We start from the raw sequence: 22,765 nt of genomic DNA, 5'->3' as shown, positions 1-22,765 counted from the left end.
CGCAGCCGTCCCGCCGGGCCGCCAGGGGGCGCGCCGGCCCCGCCCCGGCCCCGCCCCGCCCCCTTCAGGCCCCGCCCCGCGCCGCGGCGGCAAGATGGCGGCGGTATGGCGGCGCCGGTAGCGACGACCATGGAGGCGGAGGGCGGCCCGCTAGGCCCGGGGGAACGCTGGGCGCCGGTGGGCGCCGTGTCGGCGGCGACGGCGGAGGAGGAGGAGGAAGACGAGGAGGAGGCGGCGGCGGCGGCGGGGGACGGGTCGGTGCCGCGGCTGCGTGCGGAGCGGCGGCGCCTGCAGGGGGCGCTGTTGGCGCTGGCCTCGCACTTCGCGCAGGTGCAGTTCCGGCTGCGGCAGGTGGCGCGCGCCGCGCCGGCCGAGCAGCGCCGCCTCCTGCGCGAGCTGGAGGAGTTCGCCTTCCGCGCGTGCCCCGCGCCGCGCGCCCCGGTGAGTGCGCGCGCACCACACCCACCCCACAGCCCCAAACCTCCCCCGGTGCCGGACACGGACCGGGTGTCCCGGGCGGCTGCGGCGGGCGGGGGAGTGGGGAGGGGCTGGAGTGGCCCCGCCAGCGTCAGCGAGGCGCTGGGGCTGGCCCGGGGTCCCGGGTGGTGCTCACGGGCTGAAGGAGACGCCCCTCACGGCAGGGCAGAGGGGTGCAGGGGACCCTCGGAGACCGTCCCGTCCAGTCCCCGCTTCGAGCAGGTCGCACAGGGCCGCATCAGTACCACGACCCCCCTCCCAGGGACTGCAACACCTCTCTGATGGAGAAAGGCTGAGGGATTTGGGTCTCTTCAGCCTGGAAAAAAGGCGACTGAGGGGGATCTTATCAACGCTGATAAATACTTCAAGGGGGGGTGTCAGGAGGATGGGGCCAGGCTCTTCTCAGTGGTGCCCGGGGACAGGACAAGGGGTAACGGGCACAAACTTGCCCCTGGGAAGTTCCATCTCAAGACGAGGAGGAACTTCTTTGCTGTGAGGGTGGCAGAGCCCTGGCACAGGCTGCCCAGAGAGGTGGGGGAGTCTCCGTCTCTGGAGACATTCCAACCCCGCCTGGCCGCGTTCCTGTGCCACCTGCTCTGGGTGACCCTGCTCTGGCCGGGGGTCGGAGGGGATGATCTCCAGAGGGCCCTTCCAGCCCCGGCCAGGCTGGGATTCTCTGGGGCTTGACTTCACAATGAATCCCCCATCCCATTAGCGGGTTTCTCTTTCTCAGAGCGAGCAAGAGAAGCAGGAGCAGATCGAGGTGCAGAAGGAGAAGCAGAGAGAGCTGATCCTGCAGCTCAAGACGCAGCTGGATGACCTGGAGACATTTGCGTACCAGGAGGGCAGTTACGACTCCCTGCCACGGTCGGTGGTTATGGAAAGACAGCGGGTGAGGCTCACAACCCCCTTCTGCCTCATTTCCTCGTAGCATTTCTGAGTTTATAGACTGTAGGAGTCGGTCAGTCCTTATTTCTCACTGGCTGTAATAGCGTATCAGTAGTTCATCTTCATGCGTAGACCTGTCCTGTGTCATCTGGGTCAAGGTCGCTCCTTCCAAGATGATGGATGGGGAAAGGAGTGTTTTGAAGCTCGCAGTGCCCCGCAGTGTTACCGTGCTACTGACTCATGTTTTGCAGATGATCATAAATGAGTTGATAAAGAAGCTGGACATGGACTTGAGCGAAGATGTTGCAACGCTCTCTCCGGAGGAATTGCGACAGCGTGTGGACGCTGCCATAGCACAGATCGTTAACCCAGCCAGGGTGAAGGAGCAGCTGGTGGAACAACTGAAGACACAGATAAGAGACCTCGAAATGTTCATCAACTTCATTCAGGGTCAGTGCTGAGTTTTCAGATGAGCAGGTTGAATTGCTTTGTAATTCCCTGACAGAGTTATGAGGCGGGAGGTCACAGATGTCAGAGGATGCAGGAAGGGTTTCTGGGTCTTGGGGAAGTACAGATCTCTGAACCGATGGTGATGAGAATGAGAGACTTGCAAAAAGGTGCAGGGAGGTCTAAGGAATATTGACCTTAATACTTGGGATATGCAGCTTAAATTCACGAGTATGAAATAATACTGTGAAATTCTTGTTCTAGATGAAGTTGGAAGCTCTGGTAAGGCGGAAGATGGACACTGTGAGTGTGCAGGCAGAAAAGATGGCGGTGGCTCCTACAAACCAAATACACGGCCTTCTGGAAATCGAGGTGGGCACAGCTTGGCTCGGAGCTGCCGGCATTTCTCCTGCCATCACTCGTTTGGGCTCAGCCAGCATGAACCGGCATCTAGACGTGCTAGGGCACTTTGCTTTTTCCCTGGCAGGTGGTTTCTGTTCTTTCCTACTCCCGCTGACAGAAGGCCTGTGTCCAGTTCCTTTACCCTTCCTCCGTGGGTCGTTAGAGCAGTCACAGAACCTGAATGTGTGGCACAGAGGGTGGGATTGGTCCTCAGCTGAGGTCAGGAGTAGAAGGGACTTCTGATACTTAGTGGAAAAGGCCCAGAAGGACTTTGGGTCTTACCCAGTGGGTCTGCTCTTGCAAATTGAATTTAATAATGGCATCAGGAGTAAGCAGTGTATGTTAGCCTGCTGATACAAGACGCTTCTTGAAAGCAGGCAGTGATCTCCTTCAGCAAAGGTTTTGGTATTTGCTAATTACCTGTGTGATATCGTCATGTCTAAAGAATGATCTTTCCTCACTGTGTATGTGCCCACTAGGAAAGCTGTTGTCAAGAACAGGCCATGCAAATGTTTGCTTTCCTGGTTGGCTTCAGTGCTTTGAAACTAGAAAAAGTAGCGTCAGTCCTAGTGACAGAAGCTCCCAAGGAGAATCTGTGGCGGAGGAGGAGCAGACATTTGTGCTCCTTTTGTGTGCATGAAAGAGCAGAGCCGTTGATTCCTTAAGAAGAGTATTTTTTTCTCTTTTCTAACCCGATCAGTGAACCCAGAGGATGCCAGGAGGATGCGAGAAACGGGCCTGCACCTCATGCGTCGCATGCTTGCTGTGCTACAAATATTTGCTGTCAGTCAGTTTGGTTGTGCTACTGGTCAGATTCCTCGCACGCTCTGGCAGAAGGACCAAGCCAACAAGGACTATTCCCCCTTAATTAAGAAACTGGAGTTGTCGGTAGAGCGGGTGAGGCAGCTGGCGATGAAACACCAGCAGGAAGACCACGTTATCAGTTCCTCCGATCTGCAGGACATTCCCTTAGGAGGCAGAGATGAGCTGACTCTAGCTGTGCGGAAGGAGTTGACCATCGCTTTGCGAGACCTGATGGCTCACGGGCTCTACGCCTCTTCCCAAGGAATGAGCCTGGTACTGGCACCCATCGCGTGCTTGATTCCTGCGTTCACCTCGTCGCCGCAGACCATGCACCCCTGGGAGCTCTTTGTGAAGTATTACAACACTAAGAATGGGCAAGCCTTCGTGGAATCCCCAGCTCGCAAGCTCTCCCAGTCCTTTGCCCTGCCTGTGACGGGAGGAGTGGCCATTACCCCCAAACAGAGCCTGCTGACAGCCATTCACACTGTGCTCACGGAGCACGACCCCTTCAAGCGCAGTGCGGACTCTGAACTGAAAGCCCTGGTGTGTATGGCACTAAACGAGCAGCGCCTGGTCTCCTGGGTAAATCTGATCTGCAAATCTGGAGCTCTGGTACAGTCCCACTACCAGCCGTGGAGCTACATGGCAAACACAGGCTTTGAGAGCGCCCTCAACGTTCTCAGTCGCCTGAGCAACTTGAAATTCAACCTTCCGGTTGACTTGGCTGTCCGGCAGCTGAAAAACATCAAAGACGCTTTTTGATGTATTTTTGTTGTAGATCATCCATTTTCCACAAATTAGGCAGCTGCTGGGCTCAAGAAGCCTGGCTTTTTTAAGACCAAGTTTGGCTCCTAATTGATATTTGCTTTTAGGGAAATCTTATGGTGTCTTGATGCTGGAAATCTGTGTTTTTACAAGACTCCCTGTGTAAAGCTGCTGGAGGTTGCGCGCTGTGCAGCACCTCGCCCTGCCCTTTGTGTGTCGCTCTGAAGAGCCAAACTGCCCCGCTGGTGAGCGGATGCCAGTGAGCATTCAGTGTGTGGGGCTGGCCGTCCCGAGCGCGGTGAGGCCTGGCCGCCAGCCCCATTGAACTCGGCTCAGCTCCCGTGCCGCATCTGTGCGGTTCCTTCTCAGAGTTCGTGGTCTAAATGACGCGCCGACGCGACGCCTCGCGGACGAGCTGGCAGGTGCTGGCTGCCTCGGGGGGGCCGGGTCGCGAGTGACTTGCCCTCCGCAGCGTGAATGTGTGAGAAAACGGGGGCAGATCTGCTGAGCGCGGGCCGGGGGCTGCGCTGCTCCGGCCCCTCGGCTATCCACAGCCCCGGCCACGTTCTGCAGGCAGCTGGGTAAGGGACTGGCGGCGGTGGCTTTGCCCAGCAATCCCGGAGCTCCTTTTTCGAGGCTTTTGTGCAATGATCAGCGCCGCGGCGGCCCGGTGTTGTAGAGGGGATGCATTAAATGGCTTTGGCAAGTGCGTGGGCAGAGCCCGGCCCCGTGACGTGTTATTTGTGTTCTTCACTAACCTGCCCGCTGCGGCTTGTGGTGTTTATAGTCGCCGTTTAAACTGGCTGCCGCTCCCGCTGGGACGCGGCCTGGCTCCGTGCTGGGGAGCAGCGGGCGCCCTGCTGCGGCCTGTGCCCGGGGAGGCGGGACCCGCCCTGCCGCCGCCACCGGGAGAGGCCGCGCTGCCGGGGTGTCCCGGGGCGGGGGGCGGCCGGGATCGGGGGGGATCGGCAGGGCCTGGGGGGATCGCGGGGACGGACGGACGGACGGACGCCCGGCGGCGGTTGCCCGGCAACGGCGGTTTCGCTCCGCGCATGCGCGACCTGCCCCTCTGGGACGGAGCGGAAGTGACGCGCGGTGACGCGAGGTCAAAGGTCGGAGGCGCGGCGGCCACTTCCTTTTCCGGTGTGGGCGCCATCGCCGCGGGAGCCTCGGTGAGTGCCGGGAGCGGCGGCATCCGCCGCCATCGGCGGGCGCGGCGGGCCGGGGGCGGCCGGGGCCGGGCTGTGACCGCCGCACGGTGTCTCCGCAGCCATGGGGAAGTTCATGAAGCCGGGGAAGGTGGTGCTGGTGCTGGCCGGCCGATACTCGGGGCGCAAGGCCGTCATCGTGAAGGTAAGCGCGGGGCGGCGGCGGGGCGGCCCCGGAGGGGCTCCCGCGGGGCTCCCGAGCGTCCCGGAGCGCTGCCCGTTTGTGGGGGTTCCCGTGGGGCTGCCGGCGTTCCGGTGCCAGCGCCGGCCGCGGTCGGTGTGTTTCAGAACATCGACGACGGCACCTCGGACCGGCCGTACAGCCACGCCTTGGTGGCCGGCATCGACCGGTACCCGCGCAAGGTGACGGCTGCCATGGGCAAGAAGAAGATCGCGAAGAGATCCAAAATCAAGTCCTTCGTTAAAGTCTACAACTACAACCACCTGATGCCCACCCGGTGAGTGGGGCTGGGGGGGGCGGAGAGGTCTCCCCTGCCCTCAGTGACCGTGGTTTTGGTGTGTGCTCATTAGTGAGCGCTGGGAGCCGCTCAGGTCCTTAATTACATGACTGGATGAATCCGGGGCATCCACCCTGCTAAAAAGGGGCTTGGGGGTGTGAGGCTGAGGGGAAATATTAGTGATTTTCTGAAATAAGGCAGCTGGCTCTTATTTCAGCAGCTCTCACTTTCCTCTTGATGATGGGGTATCAGTGGAGGAGCCTTTGGGGTGGTTGCGTGGGTCTGGGGGTGCTGGCGGAGCTGCTGTGCCCAGTGATGGCTCTTCCCTTCCCCGCGGAGCTCCTGCTGGCCCAGGCTGCCAAGGGCAGAGTGTGGAAAGAGCAGCTTGTGAAGCGATTAGCTGTTTCCTTTGTAGGCTGAATTAAATGCCTTTTTGGGTGCTTTGGTGATTTTTAGAACCAGGAAGGGTTTAAGAGTCACAGTCCCTTAACCTGGCACTAGTACGTGCATTTGGCTGCTGCCCGCTGTGTTTTCATCCCCGTGCCAGGTACCACGATTGTTTGCAAACCTTGCTGCTCTCTCACCCAGGTATTCTGTTGATATTCCACTGGACAAGACAGTGGTCAACAAGGACGTGTTCAGGGACCCTGCTCTAAAACGCAAAGCGAGACGTGAAGCCAAGGTGAAATTTGAGGAAAGGTGAGTTGGAAGCTCGCTCTCCAGTGGTGTCGGTAAATGTCCCCAGGGCCAGGACTCGGCGCAGTTGGGCCACAGCCTGAGTGAGCCCCAGCACGGACACTTCTGCCCTGATTGTTTGGAATACGTTTTTGGTGGAGTGCATTCCTCCTCACCTTCTGTGCGTGTTCACAGAAATGGCTGTCCGGGAGTTGGTGGGATGAGATGGGAACAGTTTACCAAGAGCCGTGGGCTCAGGCTGAGGTTTCTGACGGTGCTGCAGCCTCCTGCCACTTCATCCACTGCCTGTCGCGGCCTAGTGGGACAGGGCAGCGCTGGTGCTTTCCCCAGCAGCGTCCAAGTCTTTTCAGTGTTCTGTTCAGAAACTCCTTCAGTGGAAGGAGCTGTGGGACCGCAGCGGGATGCGGGGTGTCTGCGGGCACCCTGGGCTGTTGGTGGTTGTTCTCGGAGGGGAGGGTCCCAACGGCTGCCCTCTGCGCGAGGTGGTGGTGGGGCTGCCACGGGCTACACTCATCTCTTGGGGTGGAAACCGCCGTAGTGCGGGTGTGCTTCACGAGGTGGCTTCATCAGGAAATCTGGAAGCTGACACTTGCTTCCCTTGGCAGTTTAAACTGTTTAAACCCCACATTTAAAGTGGGTCCAGTTGGAGCCCAGGCTGAAGAGACCAGGTGAAATACCTCTGGGCAACACGGGCACTGCGTCCTGCCTCGAGGAGGGTACGGACAGCTCAGGTGCAGGCCTTGTGCTGTCGCCTGATGGTACAGAGTGTTCTCTAACCTTTATGTTCCTCTTTCAGATACAAGACAGGCAAGAATAAGTGGTTCTTCCAGAAGCTGCGATTCTAAAGGTGTAAAAAGGTTACATCAATAAATGTTTACTAAAAACCATTTTGTGGTGGTGTATAAAGAAAGAGCGCTCCTAGGCCTTTTTCCCTGTGGTGTGGAGGTTGTTGCGTTGTGTGTCTGTAAGAGCGGGGAGAGCCGTTCCATCTGGGTGAGCTCCAGCGCCTGCCTCCGCGCAGCCTCGTGTGGCCCCAAGCCCGGGACTGTCCTCGGGCAGCTCCCGCTTGGCCCCGGGGCTGCGGCTCCTCTCGCTTTTCGCCGAAGGGTGATTTCTGTCATCCCGGTCCCTGCAGCACTCTGCCAGGGGGTGGGGGTGGAAGGTGAGCAGAGCCTGCAGCGCGGTGCGTGACGACTTAAGGGTTGTCAGATTTTTGGGTGCCTTCACAAAACCTCTTGTCCGTGCCAGTGACGGCCTTCCCGCTGCCCGGGGATGGCGGCCGGGTGTTCAATCCAAGACGGATGCGTGGGGCAGGGGGGGACAGACCCTCCCGGGGAGGCTGAGGGATGTCAGGGTGCTCTGGGGGGGTGGCTGGGCGGTGGTGGGCGTCCCTGTGGGGAATGAGTGGAAAGATGAGGTTTTTGGGGCTGTCACGGATGGGGTTGTGCGATGGTGCAACCCCCACCCCCTCCTGGGCCAACATCTCTCCATGTGTTTGAGTCTGTACATCAGCCCTTGTGGGGCGGGGGGGGCGTGTCTCTTTATTTCACGGAATCCAAATATTTCTGTCTGTCTGTGTGTGTGTGAGGAGTGGGAGGCAGGAAGGGACCCCCTCCCCGGCCCTTGGGGGTCTCCTGCAGCGATGGGATCCCTCCCGATCCCAGCAGTGAGGGACTCGGGTTGGGGGTGCGACTCCTCGGGGGGGGTGTTTGTGTGTTTTGTTTTACACTTAACCAACATCCATCTACCTGGATTTAGGATACACCCTGTAGTAAATGAGTGTGAATCTTGTCATTCTCGAATTTGTAATTCCAAATAAGTCGCTAATTAATTATTCACCTTGTTAATCCTTAAATCGGTTGGTGATTAAGTGCTGCTAAAATTCAACCTTTTGATCTCCCTAATAATAAATAGTGGCTAAATCATGATCACCGTGGCAGAGTTCCGTCCCGGGGGCCGGGGCGGGGCCGGGGCGGGGCCGCGGGACCGAAAACGAAAGTGAAGGGCGAGGGGTGTCGCCGGCTCCCCCCTCCCCGGGCCGGGCTCCCCGCTGCCGGCGATGGACGAGGTGGGCGAGGGCGAGGGGGGACGAGGGGAGCGGGGCCGGGGGGGGAGCTGCTTGGGGGCGGTGGGGGGGCGGCCGTGGCTGAGGCCCCCTCCCGCCATCAGGACTTCTTCCTGCTGCCGCCGCCGCCCCCGGTGGGGCCGCAGGACGGGACCCCCGAGGGGACCCCCGAGGGCGTCCGGCGGGAGATCGAGCGCTGCCAGGTACGAACCGCCGGGGACGGGGGGGGTCGGCTGGGGTCGGAACCAAACACACTCCCCCCCCCCCGCCCCGGGACGCGCCCCGGCCCTGAGCTGGGGTTTCCTTTTTTTTTTCTTTTCTTGAACCGGGAGTTTTTTATTTTCTCTTGGACTCTGAGCCGGGAGCGGTGGGGAGGGGTTAACGGTGAGGGGGGTGTCCCAGGGCTAACGGTTGGGGAGGGGGGTGTCCCAGGGCTAAAAGTGTGGGGGGGTGTCCCAGGGCTAACGGTGTGTGGGGAGTTGTCCCAGAGTTAACGGTTGGGGGGGTGGTGTCCCAGGGTTAGCGGTGAGGAGGGGGTGTCCTAGGGCTAAAGGTGTGTGTGGGGGGGTGTCTCAGGGCTAACGGTTCGGAGAGGGGTGTCCCAGGGTTAGTGGTTGGGGGGAGCTGTGTCCCAGGGTTAGCGGTGTGGGGGGGTGTCCCAGGGCTAACGGTGTGTGGGGAGTTGTCCGAGGGCTAACGGTTGGGGAGGGGGGTGTCCCAGGGCTAAAAGTGGGGGGGGGTGTCCCAGGGCTAACGGTTGGGGAGGGGGGTGTCCCAGGGCCAACGGGGGGGGGGGTGTCCCAGGGTTAGCGGTGAGGAGGGGGTGTCCTAGGGCTAAAGGTGTGTGTGGGGGGTGTCCCAGAGTTAACGGTTGGGGAGGGGGGTGTCCCAGGGCTAACGGTTGGGGGGGGTGTCCCCGGGCTAACGCTGGGGGGGTGGTGTCCCAGGGTTAGCGGTGAGGAGGGGGTGTCCTAGGGCTAAAGGTGTGTGTGGGGGGTGTCTCAGGGCTAACGGTTTGGAGAGGGGTGTCCCAGGGTTAGTGGTTGGGGGGAGCTGTGTCCCAGGGTTAGCGGTGTGGGGGGGTGTCCCACGTTAACGGTGGGGAGGGGGGTGTCCCAGGGCTAACAGTGTGTGTGGGGGGGTGTCCCCGGGCTAACGCTGGGGGGGTGGTGTCCCAGGGCTAACAGTTCGGAGGGGGGTGTCCCAGGGCTAACGGTTGGGGAGGGGGTGTCCCAGGGTTAGGAGAGCCTGTGCTGGGGCTCGGCGTGGGGGCAGGCCCCCTCCTTCCCCATCGAGCAGCCTGTGCCGGGGGTTGGCACAGCGTCCCTGGGGATCTCGCGCTCTGATGGTGCCTCTCGCAGGAGCTTTGCCGCGCTCTGGAGCAAGAGCACGCGGAGCTGCAAACGGCCAAGGAGGCTGTAGAGCAACAGACACGGGAGCTGAGGAAAGAGGGAGAACTTCTGCATAAAAATCTTGGGCAACAAACATCTTCAAGCAGAAACGAAGAGCCATCCTGCCAGGTTGGTGATCAGAGGAGGTGTCTTGGGCTCGGAAAGGCAGCGGTGGGTGGCGGGGCTGCGACACTCTCTCACTGCTCCAAGATTGCTTTGCCCTGTGTTGAAGGAGCTGCTCGTGCTACATACAGCTGGGCAAACATCTCCGGAAACATCCCAAACTGTTCAAGGAGGAGCGTTCACACCCCATCCCAGGACTCGCACCCCCCACCCGAGTCTGTCACTGCCGGGAGCCGGGTCCCCTCGCAGCGGGAGACCCCCGTGAGCCCACGGGCCCCTTCCCGCTCCTCACCCACGCTCTTGCTCTTGGGCGAGCTCCCTCCTTCTTCAGGCTCCACCCTTGGTGTCACAGAATCCCAGCCTGGCCGGGGTGGGAAGGGCCCTCTGGAGATCATCCCCTCCAACCCCCGGCCAGAGCAGGGTCACCCGGAGCAGGTGGCACAGGAACGCGTCCAGGCGGGGTTGGAATGTCTCCAGAGATGGAGACTCCCCCACCTCTCTGGGCAGCCTGTGCCAGGGCTCTGCCACCCTCACAGCAAAGAAGTTCCTCCTCCTGTTGAGATGGAACTTCCCAGGGGCAAGTTTGTGCCCGTTACCCTTGTCCTGTCCCCGGGCACCACTGAGAAGAGCCTGGCCCCATCCTCCTGACACCCCCCTTGAAGTATTTATAAGCGTTGATAAGGTCCCCCCTCAGTCGCCTTTTTTCCAGGCTGAAGAGACCCAAATCCCTCAGCCTTTCTCCATCAGAGAGGTGTTCCAGTCCCCTCAGCATCTCGGTAGCCCTGTGCTGTACCTTCCCGCAGCAGAGTCTCAGGAGTTGGATTTTATAAGAATAAATACTGTAACTGGAAGGTGCAGCAGCAGGGTCAGCCCGGGCTGGGCGCCGCCGGGGAGGGAGGGTGAACAAAGGGATCCCTGGGCCGTCACACCCTCGCCATCTCTACGCCTGCTCCTCCCGCGCCGTTCGCCTGCCTTTTAGCACAATGGGGATTTTTGGTCTGGGGTCGTCTTAACGCCGCGCTGGGTTCTCTCTGGGTGCCCGGGCTGGCCGTTGGCTGCTCTTATCTCGTTGACTTGCAATCTCTGCCGAGGGCTGGAGCCTCCTTATCTTGGCGTTGACGCTTCTTGTGCGCAGGCATTCGTTGGCAGAACTGAAAAAAAATCCCAGACTCGGGGAAAACGCTACCGAAACATCCGTGCGTTATCAACATTTGCCTCGTACTGAAAGGTTAAACGCAGCGCTGCACCAGCTGCTAGCAGAATTACTGAGAAAACTAACTCTATTGCGGCCTTCAGCAAATCTGGCTACTCATGCTAAGTAAAGCTGGGCAAACAGCATAAATCACACCGTATTATAACCCTAAGTAATTTATTCTAATTAAAACTCACTACTTGTTTAAGCTAAGCAACTAACAGCTCTCAACATCTGGACCCGGTGGAGGTTTCGTGGGATGTCACATCAGGGCTGGGCCAAGAATTGGGCGAGTTCAGGGGCGGCTGTGACCGAAGGCCAGGGGGTCAGGGCAGGAAAACGGGGCGGGTGGAGCCATGTCCGAGAACTTGGGGCTTAAAAACAGAGGACACGCCGCAGCCCCTCGCGTCCTGGAGTTCCCTCACTGCCCCCTCTTTCTTTCCTTCCAGGTGGGCATTTTTTTAGCCAAGGAGGAGAACAACAGGCTGAGGCAGGAGAAGCAGCTGCTGAAAAAGCAACTGGAAGGAGTGGGGAAGAGGGTCGCCTGGGAGGATCCGGTGATGGTAACGCAGCGTGCGGGCACTGGGGGCTGCTGGCCTGGCTGCAGGCGAACGCAGCTGGGCTCTGCGTGATGACCGGCACGGCTCCTCTGCCGGGCCAGGAGTGCCAGTCGTGGCTCTGGGACGCCAGGCACGGCCGGACCCAAGCAGAGACTCTGCTGAGGCTCCAGCTGTTTGTTTTGAGCCATGAGCTTGTTTCTAGCCTGTGGGCTGGCAGGGACAGGCCCCGCGCGGGGTCTGGTCTCCTCCAAGTGCTGTCTGTGTACTCGAACCTAGACGCTGCCCACCTTGCCGGAGAAGAAAATGGTGTTTAAGGGACTTGTGACAAACAAGGAGGACATGAACAAGCTGATGCTCGCCCCACTGATCCGCTACCCCCTGCCGGGGGGCTCGGCTCTCATCACCTTTGAGAAGGCAAAGGGTAAGAGGGAGAAGACTCTCCACAGCTGGACATCCTGGGCCATGGGCTCTGGGTCCTGCCCTGCATCCCCCGCCCCGGGGCCACGGCTCGGAGCTCTGTCCCCTCTGCCGGCGCCGTGCGGGGCCTTGTCCCCTCCCCGAAGCTGCCCCGTGCCCTGCCCCGCGGCGCGCTCGCAGCCGGCGTCAATCCCCCGTGCCGGGGGCTCTCCCTGCTTGCAGTGGCGCAGAGGATCATCGCGGCGAAGGAGCACGTGGTGGAGCTGAGCTACGGGGAGGAGCTGGAGGAGCACGACCGGTGCAGGGTGCGGGTGCAGGCAGCGCCGGTGGAGCTGCTGCTGCCATCTGCCCTGGAGGTGGGGTCCGAGGGGCCGCTGCTCCCCCAAAGCACCTGGGCACGCACCAGCTTGGCTATGCCCCGCTGCTACCCACGCTCGTCTCTGCCGCGTCGCTGGTAGCCCAGCTCTGCGTGGCTCCCCCAAGCCCCCCCACTGACCGCCCCCTGCCACCCCTAGATGCGCCTGAAGCGGAGCAGCAGGAGCATCCTGGTGTCTGACCTGCCCAGCCTGGGCATCTCCGACGAGTCGCTGCTGGACAAGCTGGAGCTTTTCTTCAGCAAGACGAAGAACGGGGGCGGCGAGGTGGAGAGCAGGGAGTTCCTGGACGACCCCGGCCAAGTGGTGCTGACCTTCGCGCAGGACGGGGGTGCGTGGGGAGGGCTGAGCTCGGGCTGACGGCGATGGGGGAGCACCTCACCGGCTCAGCAGGGGGCAGAGGTCTCCCAGGAGCAGATGGAGTGGGAAGCAGGGGAGGCAGAGGGAGCCCAGGCTGTCCTGTCCCCCGGCAGGGCTGGGATGGTGCAAGTGAGCGTGGCTGGGCAGTGCCAGCCTGGTTGTCTGTGCCAGGGACGCAGCCTCCCCGGCGCCCTGGAGGGGGGGGGCTCAGGGCTCCCCTCTCCATCTACAGTGGCAGAGCCGCTCATTGCGAGGGGCCGCATCCAGGTGCTTATTGGGAAAGGAAAATACGAGCTCAAAATATCACCGTGCATGAATGGAGACATCACCAACCTGCAGGTAAGAGCACGGACCCTGGTGCCAAGCAGCACCTGCCAGCACGGGGGGGCTCCGGAAGCCCCACTCCCCCCTCGCCCGAGGGGGCAGCGCATGCCCCCGCGGCTCACCCCGGCTCTGCCCAGCTCCAGCCCTGCTGCTGCCCCCGCACCGTCCTGCTCTCGGGGATCCCCCCCGTGCTGGGCCAGGAGTCCATGAGGGACACGCTGGAGATCCACTTCCAGAAGGCCAGCCGCGGCGGGGGAGAGGTGGACGCCCTCGCCTACGTCCCGGCGGGATGGTGGGGGGTGGCCGTTTTCACGGAGGACGTGGCGTTGTCCCAGCCAGCCCCCCTCAGCCCGCTGGCCCCTGGGCACGGCGGCAATTAAAGCATCTGTCAGGAGCGGGGTGTCTGTCGTGATGGGGACTGGATGGGGATGGGGATGGGGACGGGACTGGGAACGGGGATGGGACTGGGAACAGGGACGGGGATGGGGATGGGACTGGGAATGGGATTGGGAATGGGGATGGGACTGGGGACGGGGATGGGGACGGGACTGGGAATGGGGATGGGGATGGGGACGGGCATGGGGTCGGGACTGGGAACGGGGACGGGACAGGACAGGACTAGGAACGGGGGCAGAACAGGACAGGACAGGATGGGACCGGGGACGGGGACGGAACTGGGCCGGGGGCCGGGGGCGGGGACGGGCCGGGCCTTGCACGCCAGAGCCGTGGGCGCGGCTGGGCCCTTCCCGGGCACCGGGGCCGGGCGGGGCGGGGCGGGGCGGCCGCGCTTTCGGTTTCGCTTCCCGGCGGCGGCGGCGGCGGGGCCCGGAGCCGGGGCCAGGGCCGGAGCGGGGCGGGGGGGGTCCCGGCGCGGCGGGGGGGGGGTCCCGGGCGGGCGGGGAGCCGGGGGTGGGGGGGGTCGGTACGGCCGGGGCCCGTGGCCGGGCATGGCGGGCCGTACGGTGCGGGTGCGGGGGCTCCCCGCCGAGCTGCCCCCCGACAGGGTGGCCGACAAACTGACCATCCACTTCCTGCGCTCCCGCAACGGCGGCGGCGAGATCGCCGACCTCCGGCTGGTGCCCGGGGACCCCCCCTGCGCCCTCATCACCTTCGAGGCCCCCGAAGGTAACGGGCCCCCCCCCCGGGCCCCGCCCGCCCCCGAGCCCCCGGCCCCTGTCCCCCCGTGGGCAGGGCAGAGCCGGGGCTGCGGCCCCTCGGCACCGGGCCGGGCTCATTCCGGTGGCTACTGGTTTTTCCCACCCAGTGGCCCAGAGGATCCTGAAGGCGAAGAACCACACGCTGTCGGTCGAAGGGAAGAAATACCCGCTGGAGGTGACGGCGCACGTCGCGGAGCCGAGCCCCGATGAGGTAGCCAGGAGCAGAGGGCTCCTGGCCACGCGGCCACGACAGCCCCAGCTGCTTCCAGACCCGCTCGGAGGCTCGCTTGGGACGGGAGACCTCGCTCTCTTTACTTTAATCTTAATTAGACTTAAAGCAGACCCATCTTTATTCATATTCAAATGAGGAATTATTTTTTTTCCTGTGCTAATAACGCTGGGACAGCCCGGCCGGCTGTGCACTCGGCTGTTTGTGCCTGTCACAGCAAGGGAGAACAGTCAGACCGGAGGGAAGGGACATCTTTCCCCAGCCCATCTGGTGCCACACAAGGGATCCCGTTAATGCCTCTGCCGTGTCATTAGCTGGACGCAGTTATTTTTCCTTTCTGCTTCTCAGGAGAGCTTAGGAGACAGACGTGCTGGTGTTTAGGAAGCACTGGCAAGTTTTTGCCTCTTCCTCCAGTTTCAAGAGAGTATGGCAGTAGCCACGTCTCACATTTTCGTGTCTGAGCACTGAAAACAAGGGCATGGGAGTTAGCCTGGCACCGCAGACCCTCCCGCAAGCCTGTGGTGCCAGACTGCTTGAAGATCGGCAGCTGAAGCTCTGGGAGAGCAAGAGGGCAGCGGCACTTCAGATGCAGGAGGGACAGGGGGTTTCTTGGGTTTGGGCTGTTTGCAGAGCTGCCAGTGTGTAGAAGTGGGGGCTGCATCTCTGTGCGCTTAGCCCCTCGCGTTCCTTGTTCGCAGAAAGCTTTTGACTACGCGTGCAACCTCCAGGAGTTGGTTGGGCTGCCTGGGCCTTTCAGTCCTGCCCGCGTTACGCTCGGTCTCATTTGAAAGCAGATGCCGAGACAGAGGTGGCGGTCGCGTCATCTCTGCCGTCGTAATAACGCAGGGGCTGTGGCAAGCGTCGGGTGTATTTGCCTCCCCCTGTGCCTGGGAGGGGGGTTATTTTTGGTCCTTGCTCTCTCACTCTCTTGCCATCTATTTGCAGATCTTCATACGCGCTTGCGTGATAGTTGACTATGGCAAGCTTCCTGCTGGCAAAACCCTCCTGAGGGACTTGCATAAAGGCTACAGCAACGTGCAGTTCAACTTCGACTCCAAGAACACCCACTGTGTCGTCAAGGGACCATTCACTGAGCTGCAGGCCTTCACCAGGGACCTGCTGGGCAGCCTGAACCTCAAGAGCCAAGCTGCTGGAGAGATCCTCCTGCCAGGTGCCAGCCACGTGGCCGAAGAGACCGGAACGCATGATCACCGGCAAGTGCCTGACTCCTCTGAGTCAGCAAAAGAAACAGCAAACCTGCCGAATTGGGACCAGGTGTGTGAAAAGGCAGCTAAAGTCCCATCGCTTCGGGACCCGGTGGATGGGGAAGCTGTGGAACAGCTGGAGGACTTTTCCCTGGTGCTGGACTCGGACATTTACCTGTACATGCAGAGGTTCTGTGCTGCCGAGTACCAAGGGGTGCTACGCCAGCATCGTGTGGACGTGGTGGATATTAGCAGCGATGGCATCGCCATACTGTACCTCCAACCATCTGCAGGTATGTCTGGGGACATGGACGCCTTGCGAGAGGCCCGCCTGGCCCTGCAGCAGCTTTACCAGCAGCTGGAGGTGCACTTGCGCAAGGAGAAGATCACCAAGGGTGGGCTGGGTATGGACAGCCAGGCACTCCGGGCTCTGACACGTGAGCTGCAGAAACTGTATCCCCAGTTGCTCTGCCACGAGGACGAGAAGCAGCTTTACCTTATTGGAAACCTCGTTGATGTTTCCCAGGCCAAGCAGAACCTTCAGAATTTCAGCAGCAGGAGAGGTGCCGCACACGCGGTGGGCAGCTCCCTGCCCTCGAACCCAGCAGCCTCCCGCACCGCAGGGACCACGCTGCACGAGCCCGGAGTGCCCGCGGACACCCCGGCTTCCAGGCTCAGCCCGGGCAGGACGGAGCTGAAAGCTGAGCTCAAGCTGGCTGCCAACTTCCGCGCTCTGAAAGCTGGCAGGGCTCAGGCCAGCCGGGGCCTCTTGCTGAATCAGGACTCGCCGCCGGTGGGACGGGCGCAGCTTTTTGGAAAACACTTACCCGAGAGAGATGCTCTGGGTCCAAGTGACCCAACAGCGCTCAGCCAGCAGCACCAGCCTCGCGTCTCTAGCGCAGATGTGGCTGTAGCTGCAGGATCTCAGCAGAAGGACCCCGAAGAATGGGACCATGTGAAAGGAGGTGCCAGGCTTACAAGACACAAGGCTTTGTCTTCCTTCGGGGACAAAGAAAACAGCACTTTGCAGCATCCTGGGGACTCTAAAGGCCCAAGTCCCATCAAGCACCAACCCCGCGCTAGCACGTCTCGTACTTTTGACGTGACAAGGACCTCTTCTGATTTAGACTCCAAACCCCCTGAATCCAGGCCTCCGCTGCGACGTTCCAACAGCTTCTCCCTGCCGAGGCCAAAGGAGAGCGAGAAGCCCCAGGACGCGGGCAGCAGGGTGAGTGAGGAGATGAGCCTGGACGCCCTGCAGTGGTCTTACCTGAAAGACGTTTGCCGCCCTGCTCTGGATGAGCTGCGCAGGGACGGAGCCGTGCAGATCTCGGAGCGCCGTGCCGGGGACTGCACTGTGCTGGCGCTACGGGCGGCGGACAGGAGCAAGCTCTCCCAGGCTAAGTGGAAAGTGGAAGCTCTTGTGCAGAAATGTCCTGACCTCGTGTGCCAGAGCGTGAGCTACTCGGAGCTCGCCGTGGATGGTCCAGATGACAGTGCCCTGGGTGAACTGTGCAGCCTCCTGCGAGGAAACCCCCCCCGGGTTGGGCTCAGCAAAGACAAGGACAAGCTCTGTCTTGCCTGCCCCAAGGAGATGCTGCCAGCAGTGACTGAGGCTTTCCACGTGTTTTCCTCCAGGAGGCTCCGTGCCCTGAAGTCTTCCTCCTTGTCTCCAGGACCAGAGAGTACAGGGCACCCGGGTGCCAGCCAGGCGAGCAGAAGCCGGGACACGGCGCTGGGCTCAGCCCTTCCCGGCAGCCTGGAGTCCCTGCAGATGGACCTGCGGCACCTGGACACGAGCGACAGAGCGGACGACGCAGACGTGCTCAGGGCTCCCCGGCTGCCAGAGGCGGAGGATGAGAGGTCCCCCAGTCCTTGGAGGTTCCAGCAGGCACTGGGGCAGGAGGAGGCCGGTGACCATGCTGGTCCTGGGGCCCTGCAGGGAGGAAGCAGTCTTCTGAGCCCTGCTGCGGTGGATAAGACAAGTCCCGCTGGTCTGAGGGACTCCCAGGAACCACCAAAGACAAAACTCTCTGTGGGGGAGCCTGACATTGCACGGCGAAAGCAGGTTTTGCCAGACAGATTCCAGTTTGCCAGAGACAAGAGCAGAGGAGGCCACGGTGAAGCGATGGCACCGCTGCGCTCGGCAGACGCAGCCCCTCGCTCCCTGCCCACGTGGCTCTACAGGGCTGTGGCCACCGAGCCACTGTCACCGGAGGCCGGGGGCCAGGAAAGGGCCCTGCTCCCCGCGGGCAGGAGCGATGTGCAGGAGCAGCCTGAGCCCTCCTCGTGGCAGAGAGGCCCCAGCCTCGGACAGGAAAGCGACAAGACCCCCCCGGGCCGGTGTGATGCTTGCCAGGGCTCAGGTGTGACCTGCCAGGCCCCCTGCGGTCACGCTTTGTGCAGGACGTGTTTCGCAGAGGACAGTACGCAGCCGGCTTGCTGCAGCTCCGCCTCGGTTGCCCCAAGCCGCAAGATCTCGGGGACATTCAAGACCTCCTTGCTGTCTCAGAGTCTGCCTGGCTACTATCGAGACCCCACGCTCCAGGTTGCCTACACCATCCCCGACGGCGTGCAAGGGGTAGGTACCCCCCCCCGCCCCGCCCCGGGGGCTTCCCCATCCCGCTGCGGGATGTGTTCTGTTAGAATCACAGAATGGGTTGGGTGGGAAGGGACCTCTAAAGGCCATCTAGTCCAACCCCCTGCAGTGAGCAGGGACATCTGTAACTGGATCAGGTCGCTCAGAGCCTCATCCAGCCTGGCCTTGAATGTCTCCAGGGATGGGGCCTCCACCCCCTCTCTGGGCAACCTGGGCCAGTGTCTCACCACCCTCAGTGGAAAGAACTTCTTCCTAATGGCTCATCTAAACCCGCCCTGCTCTAGTTTAAACCATTGTCCCTCGTCATATCGCTATGTGCCCTTGCAAACAGCCGCTTCCCATCTCTCCTGGAGCCCCTTTAGGGACTGGAAGGGGCTCCAAGGTCTCCCCGGAGCCTTCTCTTCCCCAGGCTGAACCCCCCCAGCTCTCTCAGCCTGTCCTCCCAGCAGAGGGGCTCCAGCCCTCGGATCATCTCCGGGGCCTCCTCTGGCCCCGCTCCGACAGCTCCGTGTCCTTCCTGTGCTGAGGGCTCCAGAGCTGGACACAGTACCCCAGGTGGGGTCTCCCCAGAGCGGAGCAGAGGGGGAGAATCCCCTCTCTGGATCTGCTGGCCACACTGCTTTTGATGCAGCCCAGGATGCGATTGGCCTTCTGGGCTGCGAGTGCGCACTGTTGGCTCGTGTCCAGCTTTTCATCCACCAGTGCCCCTAAGTCCTTTTCCGCAGGGCTGCTCTCTGTCACGTCATCCCCCAGCCGGTATTGATAAGGGGGATTGTCCCGCCCCAAGTGTAGGACCTTGCACTTGGCCTGTTGGTGGGCTTGGGGGGCAGCTACAGCTCTGTGCCCCACATGCAAAGCAGCGGAGGTACCAACCCGGGGAAGGCAAAAAGCTCCACACTGGGTTTGGGAGCAGCTGGCTGCTTTTGAAGAGCGTGTGACCTCCGGTTTTAGTTCAAAAAGACCAGCAGCCCATGGGGGGAAGCCACGCTCGTCTGTGTATTTTCATACTGACAGAATCTCATAAGCCAGCTCAGCGGCACCGCGCTCAGGTTGGTTGTTTAAAATGCTTTCTTTCCTGTTCTAAGGTTGGCGACCCCCGCCCAGGGCAGCCTTACAAGGGGGGGAATTTCTGTGCCTTCCTGCCTGACAACAGGGAAGGGCAGAAGACAGCGGTGCTGCTGAAGAAAGCGTTTGAGCAGGGGCTGACCTTCCAGATCAAGTCCTTTAATGGCGAGGAGAGAGTGACGTGGGGCCTTATCCCCCACAAAACCTCCTGGGATGGAGGCAAAGCCAGGTATGGCCCAGCTCGCCCCAAGCTTCCAGGTGTGGGGTGGTTTGGGTTTTTTTAGCAATTGGAGGAGGCAGAAGACCATAGGCTCCAGCTCAACAAACCCTGGCACGGGGTGGCTCTCCCAGGCTCCCACCATGGCAGAGCTGGTGCCTCCCTTTGCTTCATCTCTGAGGGCAGCTGTGGTGTGGGACACCAGCCCTGGCACCCTCCAGCTGGAGCTAAAGCCCTTGCCCACCCCACACTGTAAGTTCCCAATGGCCAAGAATTCCGGGCCCTGCTCACTCCCAGCTTTCCTGCCTTTTCCCGTGGCAGCGCTCCGCAGCCAGCTCTGGGCGCCAGCTGTGCCCGCGGGCAGCAGCAGCAGCTCCCCGGCAGCAGGACTTCCACCCTCAGCCCCTGTCGAAGGGATGGGGCAAAAATAAACTGCTGCTCCCTTTTGGCGGGGGGGGGGGGGGGAGGGGGGATGTTTAGCACCGTCAGCGGGATTGACAGCGCTTCCCTCTCCCCGCAGGAACGGCTATCCGGATGCCCAGTATCTCCGCGAGGTTTGCACAGTGCTGAAGAAACTGGGCATCGCCTGAGCAGCCGCAGCCCGTGCCTTCGCTTCTCCTTCCTTTCCAGCTGGCAAAACTGCAGCTTGACACAGACAACTCAGCAAAAAGCCGACGTTTGTCCAAGGAGCTCCGCTGTCCCCGGAGGCAGCCAGAAATCTGCACGTTAGTGACAGCAGCCGCCCCCATCCCTGCCCCTCAGCACCCACCAGAGCTTCCCTGGGACTCCAGCTCCTCCTGTCCTCCCCAGGCAGCGTGTTCCCACACCAGCTCCAAGCTGAGCCCCGGCTTTCCGGAGCCTCCCTGCAGCCCAGCCCCATCTTCTGGAAGCCTCTCCCCGTTCCAGCCACTACAGGCGGTTTCCAGCTCGGCCCCCGCCAGAGCCTGTGCCAGGGCTGGGCTGTCATTAATGGCAGCTGCTCACCCAGACATTTCAGTCCCGGAGCGACAGCCCCGGGCTCCTGTCCCTCCCCAGCACCTGCTCTGGGGCCAACAGGCCACCGGCTGCTCTCTTGCGGGGCACAAACAGCTCTCGGCGCCGAGGAGAGCTGCCTCCCCCGGGGAATATACAGGCATGGACAGTCGCTGGTGAAAAAGCACAAATAAACGAGATTTATTCCCCGCGTTTTTTTAGTAGCGGTTGTTCACGCTTTGTCTTACCCTCACCCCAGGCACCCGTTTCAATCTCAACTGGCTACAGAGAAACCCAGACACAGAGTAAAGCGCAGAGAGCAGCCGAGCGCTTTGCAAACAAAAATCCCCGCAGCTGCCCTCCCGAACAGGGCTTAGAAGATCAACGCACCACTCGAGGCAACAATTAACAGTTGTGCTTGAGAGCAGAGGCATCTTCTCACCCCGGGAGAGTCAGAATTTATCAACCGAATGTGTCCACCCACTGACTGCCTGGAGAAGCAGCGCCAGCGCCCCAGAGCTGAGCGGGGGGCAGAGGGCTCATTCCAACAAAAGAGGGAGCAGCGTAGCACGGGGGGGGGGTTTGTTATGCTTTTAATTAACATTCGAAACACATAAGGCATATGGTAACATTAGACAGGAGCATTACACATTATAGTCATGTAAACAGCATTGGCACACTTGCTTTCCGTCCAACTGGGTTACACGCACAAAGCAGAATATATTTTGTTTTTTTATTTTTTTTTTTTTTAAACAAAGATTTTTCCCATGTGGCTGTCGGATGAATGTCACTCATGTCACAGATCTGCGAATGAACACGACTCGGACAGGGGGGACCAGACCATATGTTGTAAGAGGCTCAGAGTCTAACGCACGTCACATCACGCTCATGCACTACGCGCCGGTCGCGCTTTGCCAGCACCAGGGCTTGGCACACCGGAGACGTCATTAGGCAACGAGAGTGGTTTTACACCTATAACAGCAGCTGCGCGAGGGCCAGGATCCTGCACCAATTAAAGCCTGAGGCCCACAACGCTCCTCACTTCTCCCTGCTCAGTCAATTCTGAAATGAAGCATCCGACTAAACCCCTTCCCCGGGTGCTCGGCCGGGGCCGTGCTCCCCTGCGCCAGCCCAGGCTGCTTCCTCCCTCCTGCAGCTTGTACGCAACACGAGCGAGCTTGAGAGAGTCCAGAGAGTCAAAAAACGTGACAAAAGCTGCCTGGTGATGGCAAAGGTGTTGCGTTTTGTCCGAAAGTGGCAGCGCGGGCCAGGGAAGGCAACTGCAGTGACAGCACGGGAGTCACTGGCCCGGGCCCCCCTGTGCTGAGCGGCCGCGGGAGGGATGGGGACCCCCCTCCCCTGCTCCCGAGCCCCTTGTGCTTTCCTCGGGACTCCTCACGGCACAACCTCGGGGTCAGACAATCAGTAAAATAAACATTAAATTGCACTTCTGATAAGCTGGAATGGCACACGCAATTTAAACACAGGAATCTCCCGTCTCCTCCATAGCACAACTCGGCCCTAAACAGTTAAGCAACATCGAGTGGAATTATTTTATCCTAGGAGTTTTGTTGGGTGTTTTGTTTTTTTTTTTTTTTGCTTTGGTCCTTAGTATACAAACCTGCTGGTTAACTTTGAGTTAAGACACTTGAAGTTGTTTCACGTAGGTTCTATGCTTATTGGCCCATAAAATGTTTGTCCATTAAAAAGAAAAGTAAAAAAAAAAAAAAAGAAACAAAAAAACCAAACAAAGCCAAAAAAACCTGACCAGCCAGGAGCCCCTGGAGCAGAGCACTGACCAGTGAGGCAGAGAGGAGCAAGGCTACATTTAATTTTGGTTTTTGCGTAAAAAACATTGTTGCTACCAGGGGATATAAAACAGTCAGTGCTAAACTCTGACAGGCAGTAACCGCTCAGCCCCCGGCCCCGGAACGGCCTCAGGAGCGTGTAGGTAGGAGACAGAGGAGCTGCCACCCGATGAGCATCGGGAACAGGGGCTGCTTCCTGGGAGCCAAGGATGGGGAGCGGACAAAGCCTCAGGAGTCCTTAAAGCCTCCCTCAAGGACCGGCCGGAGCCGAACGGCCACCCCGGGGGAGCTGGGGAGCACAGAACCACCAGGACGGCCCTGGAAAGGCTGCAAGACATGGAAAGGGACCGTCTTGTTCACAGTAAGTCAGACTACGACGGAGTTCACAAAACAGAGCTAGCAAGAGTCATCACGGGTTTTTGGTAATACTTTGAAAGGCCAGAATGGAAAAGGCTCCAGTGACTTCCTAGTCCTCGCAGGCACGTAGAAGAAGGCACTGAGACACTGCTTCCCGCGGGGAGCTGCGAGATTCCCCCCCACTCCCCCCAACCCCACTCCCGCT

At 60.7% G+C, this 22,765-nt stretch overlaps 4 protein-coding genes across 5 annotated transcripts; all 4 read left to right on the top strand.

The window, feature by feature from the left end:
- Positions 1-80: 80 nt before the first annotated feature.
- RUNDC1 (RUN domain containing 1) lies at positions 81-4,502 on the top strand. Its single transcript, XM_054224335.1, has 5 exons — positions 81-441; positions 1,211-1,369; positions 1,617-1,815; positions 2,077-2,184; positions 2,915-4,502. The coding sequence occupies exons 1-5, from the start codon at positions 106-108 to the stop codon at positions 3,778-3,780; spliced, it is 1,668 nt and encodes a 555-aa protein (XP_054080310.1). The 5' UTR covers positions 81-105; the 3' UTR covers positions 3,781-4,502.
- A 361-nt stretch (positions 4,503-4,863) lies between these two features.
- On the top strand, positions 4,864-7,032 carry RPL27 (ribosomal protein L27). The gene is made up of 5 exons (XM_054224373.1): positions 4,864-4,955; positions 5,054-5,136; positions 5,280-5,449; positions 6,038-6,148; positions 6,942-7,032. Exons 2-5 carry the CDS (start codon positions 5,056-5,058, stop codon positions 6,988-6,990), a joined length of 411 nt encoding a protein of 136 aa, XP_054080348.1. The 5' UTR covers positions 4,864-4,955; positions 5,054-5,055; the 3' UTR covers positions 6,991-7,032.
- A 1,084-nt stretch (positions 7,033-8,116) lies between these two features.
- On the top strand, positions 8,117-13,345 carry IFI35 (interferon induced protein 35). 2 transcript variants are annotated; one of them, XM_054224346.1, is made up of 9 exons: positions 8,117-8,213; positions 8,315-8,413; positions 9,572-9,730; positions 11,366-11,479; positions 11,753-11,897; positions 12,116-12,249; positions 12,409-12,598; positions 12,860-12,966; positions 13,089-13,345. In XM_054224346.1, the coding sequence occupies exons 1-9, from the start codon at positions 8,205-8,207 to the stop codon at positions 13,329-13,331; spliced, it is 1,200 nt and encodes a 399-aa protein (XP_054080321.1). In that variant the 5' UTR covers positions 8,117-8,204; the 3' UTR covers positions 13,332-13,345. The 2 variants fall into 2 exon arrangements, with proteins under 2 accessions (XP_054080321.1, XP_054080322.1); XM_054224347.1 differs by lacking the exon at positions 8,315-8,413 and having other exon boundaries at positions 8,132-8,213.
- A 524-nt stretch (positions 13,346-13,869) lies between these two features.
- On the top strand, positions 13,870-20,606 carry LOC128919179 (uncharacterized). The gene is made up of 5 exons (XM_054224257.1): positions 13,870-14,076; positions 14,216-14,319; positions 15,283-18,123; positions 19,227-19,435; positions 19,944-20,606. Exons 1-5 carry the CDS (start codon positions 13,899-13,901, stop codon positions 20,011-20,013), a joined length of 3,402 nt encoding a protein of 1,133 aa, XP_054080232.1. The 5' UTR covers positions 13,870-13,898; the 3' UTR covers positions 20,014-20,606.
- The last annotated feature ends 2,159 nt before the right edge of the window (positions 20,607-22,765 follow it).

The sequence above is a fragment of the Rissa tridactyla genome, chromosome 19 (assembly GCF_028500815.1).
Source record: "Rissa tridactyla isolate bRisTri1 chromosome 19, bRisTri1.patW.cur.20221130, whole genome shotgun sequence".
Classification (NCBI taxonomy): Eukaryota; Metazoa; Chordata; class Aves; order Charadriiformes; family Laridae; genus Rissa; species Rissa tridactyla.
Note: the sequence above shows the minus strand (reverse complement) of the source record. Positions and strands in the feature narration are given on the sequence as shown.